The sequence below is a fragment of the Salmo trutta genome, chromosome 24 (genome assembly GCF_901001165.1).
Source record: "Salmo trutta chromosome 24, fSalTru1.1, whole genome shotgun sequence".
In the NCBI taxonomy this organism is placed as follows: domain Eukaryota; kingdom Metazoa; phylum Chordata; class Actinopteri; order Salmoniformes; family Salmonidae; genus Salmo; species Salmo trutta.
The window spans coordinates 14,909,265-14,923,370 of NC_042980.1; the positions used below are offsets into that span (position 1 = coordinate 14,909,265).

Consider the following 14,106-nt stretch of genomic DNA (forward strand, 5'->3'; position numbering starts at 1 on the left):
ATGCTTTTTTTGATCATTCGATTTATCTTATGATGCCAAAAGCGCATCTTACACCATCAATGGATTCTATGTGCAGTAAACATAACTATCTATCTAGAACCATCGCCTAATATTTCCCTTCCTGCTAAGAGTGAGGCTGTGATGCGCTTAGACTAGAGCTGAGGATTTGACAGGCGCCACTATGAGCTGGCCACCACTTCTCATGAAGGGAAAGAAATAACATTTAGTGGAAACCTCCAGCTTGAAAGCCAAAGAGATGACTGCCTCTCCAAGAGGGGAAACGAATCCAATCTGGGATAATAACAGCTGTAGCCTGTCACTTTTAGGAGCCCCGCCGTCTATTCGCTGGCAGATTATTTGCATTCCTCAGGTATCGCATTCTCTACAGGCAGCCGAATAATGATTCACAAATCACTCTCCCCACACCAGTCAAGGGCTGTGATCCTGTGAATAGACCATTGTACCTGCGACTGTAATTGGTGAAGACTTGACAGAAGCGAGCTTCGCCAGCCAAGTAACAAAGAGGCTCTTGGTGGAGCGCTGAGGGATGATTTTAATAATGCGGACGCCGAGATGGAGAATGTGAGCGCCAAATGAGCACGAGGGTCCCCGGGTCCTCGCATCGAGTGACACAGGAGCAGACAAACACCTTGCCACAGGAACAAGGTACACCCCCTTCTCCCAACAGAGGCAACGCAGCACTGTCAATTAAGAGATTTGATGTTCTGTCAACATGACTTCTCCGACCAATTTCAGGAACTTCACCACTGTCTAGTCACGCCACTTTACAGTAGTATTTACATCCTCTCCAATTATTTGTGTGAGAACGCATCTTGACAAATGAATCAGGTAAATGTTCATGCCAAAACATCAAAAATATTGCTTCTCTCCATATTGCTTCTGTTCCATCACGCATACATTGGTAAATAATGACGTACAAAGTGTCATGTGATGTCAGTCATGTCAAAGTCGGACCATGCGGTGAATAAGTGAGAAGTTGTCTGCAGTCAGATGGGTCTATGTCCTGTATCTTAATGTGCTGACAACTTGATACTGAGTCTGGGCCATCTGTCTCAACTATGCACTCTACAATCTAAGCAATGGCGAGCTTAATTCATCAGAAACCGGCAAATAAAATGTATATTCCATTGTGGAAATGTTTCACGTTCAGTATACAGTTTACACAATGTTGACTCAATCCAAGAATGCTTCAAAGTACCCGTACTATTTAAGAAACAAATATGTTCCTTAACATGCTGTGCAATTGAGAGTTCAAATGTGTTGTTTGTAAAAGCAGGGTGACCACTGTCAAAGATGCCAAAATATCAAAGTAGTTACTATACATTACTGGGGGAGAGAACAAAAGACTATGAAAGAAAAGACACTGTGTGTGTGTGTGTGTGTGTGTGTGTGTGTGTGTGTGTGTGTGTGTGTGTGTGTGTGTGTGTGTGTGTGTGTGTCTTGTCACTGTCCCATTATGCCTCAGTATAGAGTGCCATCTCTCACAGCTCTGCTAATAGAAAGATTCAGCACTTTCAAATCTAGATCTCCTTCTCTGAACAAATGACGCCTGAAATTTTTATTCTTTTTATAATGGAATTTCAATGGCCTTCGCTGCAAATCTAGTGGAAATTTTTGCATATCAAGTAGGAAAAATGAAATGTTAACCACGTTTTAATGTGATTAAGGGTGACAGGGACATTATTTCTGCTAATCACTCACCGGCCTAAAAGCCTCAAACAAGACTGGGGAACGAGCCAGGTTTCTGCTGCTTTCCCTGCTAGTCTCATAAAAAACAAGTATGTATATATATACCCAGTATATAATCATTTAAAAGCAAATATAATATATCAATATTTTCTTTAAAACCGGCCTCCTCCGACGATTTCTATTTCTAAATGTATTTATTTTCATCTCTATTCAACCTAATATATATTCGTCAAATGATGCATATTTCTGGTATGTCTTCTAAAGTTATTTTCTTCCGGTTGTTTAGATTATTCAAAACAACCACATCCTAAACATGCTGTTATTCGATAACCTAATAGCCTTTTTGTGTGTAGCCTACATATTTTATTCCACAATAAGCCGACAATACCTACACCTACATTAACACAGGTTGTTAGCTCTACAATACACGCCTGCAGCAATTAAAATACGTCTGTCTATTCAACGGAACAACCTACTAAAAACAAAAGAGCTTCCAACACACAGTAGGCTGGAATGAACACTTCCCACAGGGGTGCCTTGTCTATTTGTCTTGTTCTGTGAGAGAATCCTGAAGGGGGAATAACTCCTGTGTTTCCGCCTGCCTGGGGCTGCCCTTTGTCACAGCTTTGATCTGCTTAAACGACTCAGGAGGGAGGACACAATGGGAGCTCCTAAAGTACAGGTGCAGCTACCTGAGCCCGTGACCTGGGCCTGTGTCTGCCCTGCATTCATACGGACCGGCTTCATTATCACTGCTTAGTCAGGTAAGCCTGTAAAAGGTGGGGACAAAGGGACCCAGCACCTAGGCCCAGAGTGCCTCCTTTCAGATGCAATTGAATGCTGACAGGACTGAGAAGTAATCCTCTAACAATCTCTCCCTCTCCACTACTTCATTACTGACCCACCCACAGGTGGACAGACACACAGCCAAACAAAGCTCCTCAGCACTTGAACCTGGATATCACGCATGTGTGCGCACGCACACACACACACACACACACACACACACACACACACACACACACACACACACACACACACACACACACACACACACACAGCTGAAGGATTCCCCATCTGTCTGCTGTTGCTGGCTTGCATGCCATGCACCAACTAATACAATAACAACCCAGAGGCTTTTACCCCCCCCCCCTCTCTGTTTCTCAGTTCCCGCTGAACGCTCCGGAGCACACAGCATCTCGACCAGCTCTCCACCCCTCCTCCCTCAGTGGAGGGGGGAAATGAGAGGTATGAGCTCACGGTGCCGTTTGAGGCTGGGAAGTCAGGGGCTCTGTGGGACGCTTTTCATCCTCCCAGTGGTGCACTCCTGTGAGGACATGAGTGCAGAAGCTCTCTGCTCCTCGTGGCCACGGCTGGATGGAGAGGCGAAGAGAGGCAATACATACAGCCCTGAGAGGCAAGCAGCCAGCACAGAACCTCAGCCTCTCTCGCTACTTTCCTCACATCACAGCCAATACTGTGAACTTGTTTCCCTCTTCACGGCTGAGGGAAGCAGAGCGGTACCGGCACAATGGGAAGAGGCTTAATTAAGAGCATCCTCTTGCTCTCTTTTCTCAAGCTGCACAACAAGGCCATGCTAACAACGGGCTTTTTCGATTGTTTCTTCGCTAACAACTTTCTTTCGTGAAGTACAAATACTTGAAAACAAACAGATGAAATCCATAGTGAATTTGGCTTTATTGAATGAACAAACACTCAATTTAAAAAAAAAACGAATATCACGATCAGAAATTCAAACAGTAACTCCCAGGAGTACATACTACATCACCCTAAATAATTCTCTATACGGGGCAGCAGGGCTGTCATTCATTGCAATTGACTGCGAGCAAGAACACGAGGGGGGAGAAAGTCATCAAGATGTGACAATTGTGACAAGAGCAGGCAAAGTGTAGCGCAAGCAGCAGAATGTAAAGCGGTGGATTTCTCCATCTCTCCCTCTCTCTTCCTGGATGACAGCTTAATGTGTACCACATGCAATATTTATTCTCATCTTGTGTCAGACTGTCTACCCGTCCAAGGGAGTACAAAGAATGGCACTTATTAGAATAAAAGCAGAGGGAAGGTAATCAAGGACATATGGAACATCAGCCAATCATGCCCCCCCATCCTTTTTTTCCCTCCGTTTCCTTTTTCCATTCATAACAGTTCAACAATCACTCTGATAACAAGCTTTCAGGAGCTGTATGAGGCAACAATAAATTCATTAATTTATCTCATTAAAGCTGCCAGGCTGCAGGACACTTGCTGTGACATGTGTGTTTTGTTTTAACCCTTATCACAAAGATAATAAACAGCACAACTTGCCACAGCCAAAGCTATCAAAATATATCATTAGCCTGACTTAAAACACACAGAAATTCTTATGCTCTCAATAGCACAAAGAAGGCTTCCGAGGGCTTCTTTTTTTCCCACCACAAGAGCTGCTTCTGAATGCTTTGGAAGAGGTTAGCATATTGTGTTACAACAGAAATGGCTATTCTTCTCAAAAGAACAGGGACAGAACTGAATGAGGCTGTGATTATGTATTATATGCTGACACACATGCTTTAAGCAGCGGATTCAAACCAAATCCAGTGTTGTCACGGCAGTTGATCTAGTTAGTAACACAGAAAGTATGGCAAAAAGTAGTGACACAATAATCATTATGTGTCCTACGAGCGGGTCAAGAGCAAGAGGTAAGCGAGCTTTACTCAGTTAAATGGGACTTCTGATCAGTATCTAACCTGAAGCTATTCCCTCTGGTCAAGTACGTAGCCTGGTTCACCCACTTGGCATTGTCCCAATCTTTATTACACAAGGGGACCGTTTTGGGGAACAAGTCGCTGTCTCGTGAGGTCAACAGGGAACAAACGAGTGTCTACTTTGTTCCTATGGCCAGGAAGGAAGGCTGTGACACTCACCGTTAGGATCTCATTAGTGATAACAACAACCGAACAGAGCCGTCCCTGCCTGCATGTCTTCCCCAACAAGCCCCATCAGACCCCACCAGACCAGACCACAACAAAGGCAGCCAGGCTACCCAATGTCTTCTACTAATCCAACATGGTGAACAACAACAGTGTGATAGACCAGGCAGACAGACCAGGGAGGGTCAATAACAAAGCCAAGTGAACTGATCCTCCGGGACTTTATTAGAGACCATCTGGTTATGGTTTACTCTTCTCCGAGCCTCTCAAAGTCATCCACACTCATTACAAAGCCTAACTGAAGGCTTCCACCAGGAGTGTGTGTTTTCAGCAGGGTACATGTCTTCCTACCACGGGAACGTGGTTTTTTTCTCCAGGATCCCACAGTACACAAGGGGAGAGGGGATGGCTGTGGACAGAGTGAAAGGGGACCCACTGATCATATATCTCCCACATCGCTTTGAAAGACAAACCGTGACTCCCTAGACAGCAGTTCCTTAAAACTTGGATGGAGCCAGCGGTTTTTGCACTCAATAAATGTTCAGTTCTGTTTACGGGAATTATGGTTTGGAGTAGCAGAAGTGGGCTGCTGCCACCGCTTTCCTGTAACAGTTCTCAGCAGACCACAACAATGCCTTCCCTCGGTGACAGTCTGCCTCAAAATCTCATGGGGACCAAGATGTGCTCACTTGCCAGTTCATTAACAAATCCTCTAACATTAAAGAAAATGTACAGTTATCATTACTCTGCACCAAAATAAAAAAGTTAAACATAAAGTAAATCCTGAAATCAAATGAATAGAAGACCTGAACAAAACATGGATGAGTAGGTTGTAGAGAGAAACCGAGGGACAAACGGAGCACATCCTCTCAGACAGTGGGATCTTAAAACTAAACGTGGCTCGACCATCACCCTGCTGCAATTCACTGCAGAGGTGCCTTTACTTTAATTGTCAAAGCACCATCTACAGGCTAGCCGGGGTAGTTCACTAAGCAAACATACCTGCTGGTTCACTTTCCATATCAAGAGAGAAATGAAGAGACAGTCAGTAAGAACAAAGTAACATGTCTGGAGACGCACAACATAAGCAGAAAGGAAGCAATAAACATACGACCATTCCGCAGACAGACACGTGCCAGACACACACGCGCAGACAGAGACAGACAGACAGATACACCCCTTGCATGTAAAAGCCCCTGTGAAGAGCCGTACTACCCTGACATTCCTCTCCCCGCTCACGGTACAAACGCTGCACACTCAGAGAGGTCACGCTTTCCGGTTTTCTTAAAGGTCAACACACCTACTTAAGAGGCTCCAATTTACTTTAAAGCACATTATGAAGAGAAAAAAAAAACTCTTCAGCAAAACAGGCTGGCTCTCAAGTGGAGCTTTGCGTTTACTAAATGCGATGGCAGTTGGTTGTCTGCTAAGGACATTGGATTAAATATCTGATAATATCGAGGCTAATAAAAATATTAAAAAGGTTGAAAACTCCACCGACCAGGAGCTTTTAAATTACCAGCTTGTGCCTGACAAGTGAAAACATACAAACAGCAGACAAACACCCACATTATAAACTGGAGTAATGACCCTCTCTAATACACAAACTATGTAACGCAGACAAAAGTGTTCCAGGCAGCCTACTGACGCCGAGGGAAGAGAAAGCCTCTTGGTAGACTCTTGTAGATGCCATTTCCTATCACGCAATGCCTCTCAGTCATAAACACATGACAAATGCGGCCTTAATCATTTTTTACGAGCGGGGATGTGCAGGGGGCAGCGCATGGCTGGAGGGGAGAGGGGAGCGGCGCGAGCAGCAGGCAGCCCCCGCTCCACAGAGGAGAGGGCCGCGTGGTAAAGGCTCCTCTGGAACATCACTCGGCCAGCCGGCCTTTGATCTCCACACCGCAATTACGCCAACATCCAAATGAGCACGGAGTCGCCTCGGCAACAGACTTCAAACATGCACATGTACATTCTCATACACACGCACTGTACTGTACTGTATGGAATTATACCCACGTGCTCCTCTCTACAGTAAATGATGTACCATCTCCAGCAGAGAACCTTGGGATGAAAGGGGGCCCTGTTCCCTCTCTGATCCCACCATTAATGATGGCTGCTTGCTAACGCTAATACAGTTTATTCTTGTTGAAATGAGGTCAGCTTGGTATGTAGTGGTTACAACACTACACTCCAAACAGGGATATGATGGTCTAGCAAATGGATGTGTTTTCCTCTGGTAGAATTCTTTCCCTACGTTATATAACATGGAAGTATTTCGCTGATGTAAAGACATACCGTTACAATAGTAGGCCTATATCTGTCAGGGCCTTTCGGGGGGCAGGTCCAAAATGCTTACTTTCCTAATTCATTACTAGAAATTCATAAAATACAAATTGTCTCTGTATCAGAACATTTATATTAAGGCCTATTTATTTTCTGCAATATCACATTCGTCACTCATTGTAAGCAAGCTAGAGCCAGTGACTCCTAGGGAAGTGGCCCACTAACTAGAGATGAGATGAGTGACATCAGAAAAGTGTCTACCAGCTGACCATAACGGATGATGATGTAAATCTGCTAGTTCGCTAGCTACTTAGCGATGCTGTCAAAACAAATCATTTTACTTGATGTCAGTTTGTTCTGCTGATGACATTTGCTTATTACTACCAAACACTTGAATTGGCCTCTTCTCTGTCCATAACAGTGAGAGACACACATAACAGGTCCAACTCAAAAGTAGCCTACCAGTAGGCCTATTCAAACTATCCGCCCGGCGCCCGTAGCAAGCACAGTGCACTTCATGCAAAAGTCAGGCGAGTGCAAGCTTGATGCGGGAGGGCGGGGGAGGATTTATGAGCTAGTTTGAGTTGCAATTCGTTACATTTTTTTTTTTTTATATAAAATTAAAAATAAAATAATTCCACCTAGCTGCAAAAGCACTTTCTCATAGGAGGGCAAAAGGGCGGGTGCTCGAGCACTGGTTGAGCCCTATCTGTGCACGTGCCTGTCTGTCACTCAACAAAAGGCCTTTCCATTTGCAACGCTATCTGAGCATGGTGATCAAACAGGAAATGATTGAAAAGGAAAGTGTGTAGCCAAAACGTATGCTTGTGACAAAAATATGAGAACATACCATCAACAATAACAACTGAAAAGTCTGCCTGAAAGTGAATATGTGATTAACAGACATTGCAAACACTGTACTATGTAAGTGAACACAGTGCTGTGGGCCTGGAAAATGGCCCCCGAGTGTCCCGAACCTAAAAAAGACAAGACTGGCCTGTTTACCTTCTACAGCGCTCCTTTTTCTTCTCTGCTCACATTAAAAGCTGAGATTACAATTTGTCTTGCTGTTTGCTTTGAATAGTCTTTAACCGTATCATCATCTCAACTGTTCTGGGGGAAAACACGGGAGCATGGCGACAGCCAAATGGCAGTCTGGCGTCGCCACAGCAGACTGCCTGCTATTAGGGCTGAGAGCAGCATTTAGTATACATTTAGGGGCAGCTAAATCTACCTGTAATCATCTCCGTACAGGTGTGGGCTCCACTCTGGACAAGGGAAGTGGCCCATCACTTGTCAATCAGAAACACTTTGATGTCTGCATTGTTCCACGCTGAGCCCTCAGGATACAACGGCACTACTTTTTGCCAATTTGAAAACGCCCGAGATTTATTGCATTTCTCACAGTAAAAAAAAACCAGAGGTAACATAAAAATTAAAAGAATCCTGCCCATGATTTATGTTCCGCAACGTCATGATTCATCAGATTTATGTCTTTCTGTTGCAGCGTTCCCTCCTCCAGCTGTCTGTCAGACACAGACAGACAGACAGACAGACAGACAGACAGACAGACAGACAGACAGACAGACAGACAGACAGACAGACAGACAGACAGACAGACAGACAGACAGACAGGTCAGGAACATTTTGAACAGACAGTCATCAGATGAACAACTTCCCTCCGAATCGAACGCGTCTGCCAAGCGAAGCAGAGATAAACAAACGCAGGAACAAACTGTTTGACACCAAATCCTAGAGGGCAATTGAAAAAGTGCGATACCAATCCACAAGTGAGTGGTTATTGACAGTATGGGACTGTTGCGTAGATAAGACAAGTATCCCTTTCACCTGTAATGGCCATCTCCCACTCTGCTCTCCCTGTGGCCAGGGAAGCTCCACTCTCCTCAAGGTGCTCAAGTGAAAAAGCCCGGTCTCATCACCCTTATGGCCACACTAGCACTCTGCAACAGGCCACGGCTATAACATATGGCCCATATATCAGGTACTGCATGAATGGGACATCGAGAACACTGTTTACCAGACCAGAGCTACACAAATAGATTTGGAAACATTCTGACACAATCTCATTTAGTATGAGTTCACCTCTAGAGTTTATGAGACAGAGATAAGTCAGGCAGGGCTTGAGATGACAAGTCAAATAGAACCGCCTGATTACACCAAGAACCCCTCTGACCTGTTTACTAGGAAATAAATACAGTAGTTGAAAGCACATGTTTGTGAGTCACTGTGAAAATCTAAGCTGCAGATGTCAATCTGATCTCACTTGAATTCCATGTAAAATATGTATTTGGAGATGGCGAGTCAACCCAGTAAGACATAAAGTATTCATATTTTCGAAGAAGAGCAAACAACACACGTAAACAGTGAACTCTTCAGACAAAAGCAAACATTTGTGGGAAAACAATTGTAGACATCATAATATTTAAAGAGAACCATCCTTATAATTTATTGGCCCTCTCCATATGACATTCATTCCTATTTTGGCTTTGAGTCTATAAATGTTCATTTATGTTGTCATTTAAAGCCTTTCCCCCTTTGATATCGTATGGAAATGTGCCATTTTTCATGGAAAATGGAAACCATATGGTCTTAATACTTAATGAAGTGCAGAGTTTGGGGGCTGCTTTGGTTTTGCAGGGTTGACTGTGACTGGAGTGTCAGAGCGGACTGAGTGCCATCCCCCAGGCAAGTCCTGTCACAGAGAGACTATCTTATTGGTCTGGAGTCAGTGGAGCAGCGTGGGTACTGTAGTAGTAGACAAACCAACTCCACAGTGACTGAGGGATCACTTTAGCATGGGGAGAATAAAGAAGCTTCACAATAGGACTTTATTCTGAGCACTGTAGGCCTATTGTATCTAACATCACTCATAACTACCTGCAGTTACTGGTTAGAAGAGGGACACGCTTTAAAACTGTTTTTGAATATTGGAAATTGACAATGGAAGTTCTTTGGAAAGCATTTGTTAAATGTCTCACAGTTTGAGCTGGTATAACATAAACTGAAAATAGGAACCATCAATTCATGGTTATGGATGGGTGAGATGTCAGGGAGGCAACAATTAATCAGAAAATACACATTTTGTAAAAGGTCCATGGTTGTCCATGCTGTATGTAAAGTCAGTGGGGTTCCTCCCTATTTCTGAGCACTGACTTACCATTTGTTCTTTCTTCTGATGTAGTCTTTCTCTGAGAGGTTAATGAGGTAAATCATTGGCTTGGATGTCAAAAACAAGTATTTGTTCAACACTTCGATCTGTGAAAGAGAGCGAGAGAGAGAGAGGACAAGAACTGAGGATCCAAACTTTCCAAAGTTGCCTTTGAGGAGGATGCGGAATAAAAAGTGAAGCCAAATCAAATTAGGATCTTGTCTGGACTCTGCAGGGAGCCTCTATAAAGCGTTTAGATCAATATCAGGCCGGACTGATGTCATTAGTTTGTTAAAAAAGTAATATAGAAATACCCCCCAAAAAGACAGCATGCACATTCAATTGCGATTTGCATATCAGACCCATTTGGCTCAAAAGCAGGAGTCTGACTTTCAGGCCAGATGAAAAGATAAAGCTGATAAATGGCATTAATACATTTGAGTGTAACATCAAAGTCTTACCTCCTTCTCAGTCCAATCGCGACAGTAGCGGACATGTTTCTTTTCATCCGCTACCCAGTTCTTGATTTTGAGCATTACGTCCTGTTCGGCATTAAAAAAAAGAATGAACAAGAAGCCATTAAAGGAGATGAAAAAGAATATAAACCCAGCAGGATACAGGGTAATTATTTCCTAAATGCATGGCATCCTGATGACCAAATGAACAATGCCTGCTCGTATTGAAGCAGGAGAGGCCGGGCTTTGACAGGGATGGCACGCACAAGGCCCCCCTCGCTCTCTTAAAACAGAATAAAATGCCCTCTAGTGAGTCGCACTAAGTTCACCTGTTTGGCACACGCCATATTCAACAAGGACCATCCAATAATAAAAGTATGAAGAGAGAAAAGGTAAGGCTAGTTGGTTGGTAATGTGTGTGTTATTTGAAACCCCTCAGGCTCTCTGCAGTGAGCAGTCATTGAATGTGCACTAGTCAGGTACTAATTACACACCGTTCCTCGTGGAGAAAATATTAGGCTTTTCCAGCAATGTTTGCCACATTCATTACTGAAGCAGTTGTGGGTTGAGAACCCACAGGCAAGACTGGGCCATGACAGGATCTGGGAGCGGGAATGGGTGGGAACATGGGAGGGAGGCAGTTATAAAAATTTGTAATAAAGAAATTGAGCCTATTATTGTTGATCCGGCCCCCACAGAAATTAGCGGAACACATTCTTTTTTGTTCCTTTCAACTTAGCCTCCCCCTTCATATAAAACCTCCTCCACCCCCTGCAGCCCTCCCCCTACCTCCTCTTCCCTCCCCAAACCCTCGCAGCACTCCACAATCACACAACCCTTTAAAGAACAGAGGAAAAGAGCCTGCCAGAGCCTCAATTACACAATGGCAGAAAAAGCTCCACACACTGACCCCCAGGCAGCTGCATTCACTCTCTGCACATCTCTCTCCGCAGGAATTCTAAAGGCCTTTTAGTCAGGCAGCCAGAGTGCGGCCAGCAGGAGAGAGAGCAGGAAGAGCGCCGCACAAGTCTTCACAGAGAGATTAATCATGTGTGAAATGGAAACAGCAAACGGCCAGTGACATAGGCTGAACCCGCTCCAGGTTTCCCTCATCAGCTCTGGGCCTCCGTGCAGCGCTCCTCTAACAGGCAGGTGTTAATAAAAGGCATATGGGTCCCACAGGGGTCAAACACATACGCCTGCCACCAGGAAACACTGCTGGGGGTCTTAGCTGCTGACTATTATTGTTTGTTACGGACAGGGAATTCTGGGATGAAACATTGTCCTTGTTCAATGTACATTATGATCTCAAATGGATTGAAGTGATCATAACAACAATCTTTTAATATGAGTTCGAATAGCCCATTGTGTTGCAACATAAGGCCTATACAGTGTTCCACAATATACAAAGACATATTTGCTTGTGAACCCACAAATGCATACATGATTCAATTGGCCGAATATTCTCAGAAAAAGGCAGATGGCATGGTTTCAATCCCTTTTGAACAAGTGCAGATATCATGTCTATTTTATAACAGGAATAATCAGCTTCAGTTATAAAACACCCCATGTTTGTCTCAGTCCTATCAATACCGAACACGTGTAGGTAGCTATAGAATATTGAGTAACATCATTATTTTGTATAGAAATGTGTATAATATGTCACACTACAGAAATGTAAATATCTGTATTTAAATGCGTGTTAATTCAGTATTCAGGTGTATTTTCGAAAGAGAGAGGACTAAGTGAGGAGCTCTGGGAAAACAAGCTGCAGCTACAGAAATCAGTGCTTCGTTCTACGTTCTCGTTAATTACTCAGTAAGTGCTAATTATTACCGTTTAAATTCAAATACATGGTATTTACCTGGTTATTTTATGGTACTCAAGGCACTATAAAAGAACGTGCTGCTAAACCATTTATTTATTTACATTAAGGAGAATCATGGTATACGGTGGCAGAGGTACTGCCTACCCTAAACCTGGACATAAACAGAAGGACGAAGGATGCTCTCAGTAAAACAAAATAAAACTCAGCTGAACTTGTCAAATACCAAATTCAGCCTGTAAGAAATGCAGCCTTTGATAAGGACCATTCTCTCACTTCTAAAGGAGCTTTCTATAGATTTCACTTGGCAAGGCATACACAACCTTTGACAAGTAATGTAAATTATTTTTATTCATTGCCTAAAATTGTCAGCAATTATGTGTGTCAGCGGCCACCTGCCTGGCCTGAATGACTGCCCGTCTGCCGGGCTGCTAAGGGGGATTACTCTGAGGGGGACCGACCGGCCGGGGCCCCTGCAGCAGGTGAAATGGCCCCGCTCGTTAGTGTAATGAGCGGTCAGAGGCTCCATGTGCAGGGGTTCTGAAATTGAGCACGTCGCTCCCTCTGAAAGGCCAGATTACCTCGCTTACTCGCCCATTCTGCATTGGGTCACACTCCCTCTGCCCTGCACAGAGCACATCATACAATCACAACAGAAGCAGAACTACCGCAGTAAATACCGCAAAGCTTCATTATATATCAATATGATTACTTAGGTTTGGGCCCCACATGCATTTCGACATGATATACAGTATATTTCGACGCCCTCTAATCTTACCCAGTCTATTCTGTGTCTCACTGCGGAGAACCGAAGAATGTTCTGTCAAAGCACATTTATTGTATTCATATCTGGATGTGGGATTGTGGGTCACCCATTGTATGGCCTCACCCAATTTCCAGAAACTGCTGCGGGTGCGAGAGCGAGCTAGCGAGAGCTGTGCTGTGATTTGAGTATTACTTCAGATGAAAAGAGGCTTGTGAAAACACTTTCATTAGCCCAGCACTGTGACCCGGGGTTAGCAGCTGAATACCTAACTCTCTATTCATGATTTCAACAGCAGAAAACCCCTGACCCCCGATCACTTTCAATCTCAGAAAAAGAGAGAGAATGGCGCGAAGACAGGAAGGAGAACAGAAAAATATTTTTTTCCTCATTGACACTGTGTGTGTGTGGAACGCTGGGTTATTATTTGTGCTCACGTGCTGTGTGGGAGCTGCATTGGACATGCTGGGACATTGACTCACGTATTCAGGTTTGAGTTTCTTGTCGCTTCCCCTCACGGCCACCTTCTCCAGCTTCTCCATAATGGGCCCGATCATCTCCTCATCCTTCAGCCTCAGTTCCTCATGGATGATCTCAATGTCCCTCACTGGGTCCACATTCCCCTCCACATGGACAATGTCCTCATCCTCAAACGCACCTAGAATACAGCAACAGGATCACATCACTATAACACACTACCACATACACAAGTACTTGAACCTTTTTTGTAGCTACAGAAGTACACACAAGCACATACCATAGGAGGTTGGTGGCACCTTAATTGGGGAGGACGGGCTCGTGGTAATGACTGGAGCGGAATAGGTGGAATGTTATCAAATACATCAAACACATGGTTTCCAGGTGTTTGATGCTATTCCATTTGCTCTATTCTGGCCATTATTATGAGCCATCCTCCCCTCAGCAGCCTCCACTGATACACACACACACACACACACACGCTGCATCAT

General features: G+C 44.1%; 1 protein-coding gene across 4 annotated transcripts in view; it reads right to left on the reverse strand.

The window, feature by feature from the left end:
* LOC115160769 (obg-like ATPase 1) overlaps positions 1 to 14,106 on the reverse strand; it is a 45,525-nt gene that overhangs the window by 7,419 nt on the left and 24,000 nt on the right. For all 4 annotated transcript variants that reach the window (XM_029711166.1, XM_029711164.1, XM_029711165.1 and 1 more), the window contains 3 exons: positions 13,621 to 13,796; positions 10,557 to 10,637; positions 10,105 to 10,202 (listed from right to left, as the gene is read on the reverse strand). In XM_029711166.1, the coding sequence (XP_029567026.1) occupies positions 10,105 to 10,202; positions 10,557 to 10,637; positions 13,621 to 13,796 (355 nt within the window). The remainder of the gene's footprint in view (positions 1 to 10,104; positions 10,203 to 10,556; positions 10,638 to 13,620; positions 13,797 to 14,106) is intronic.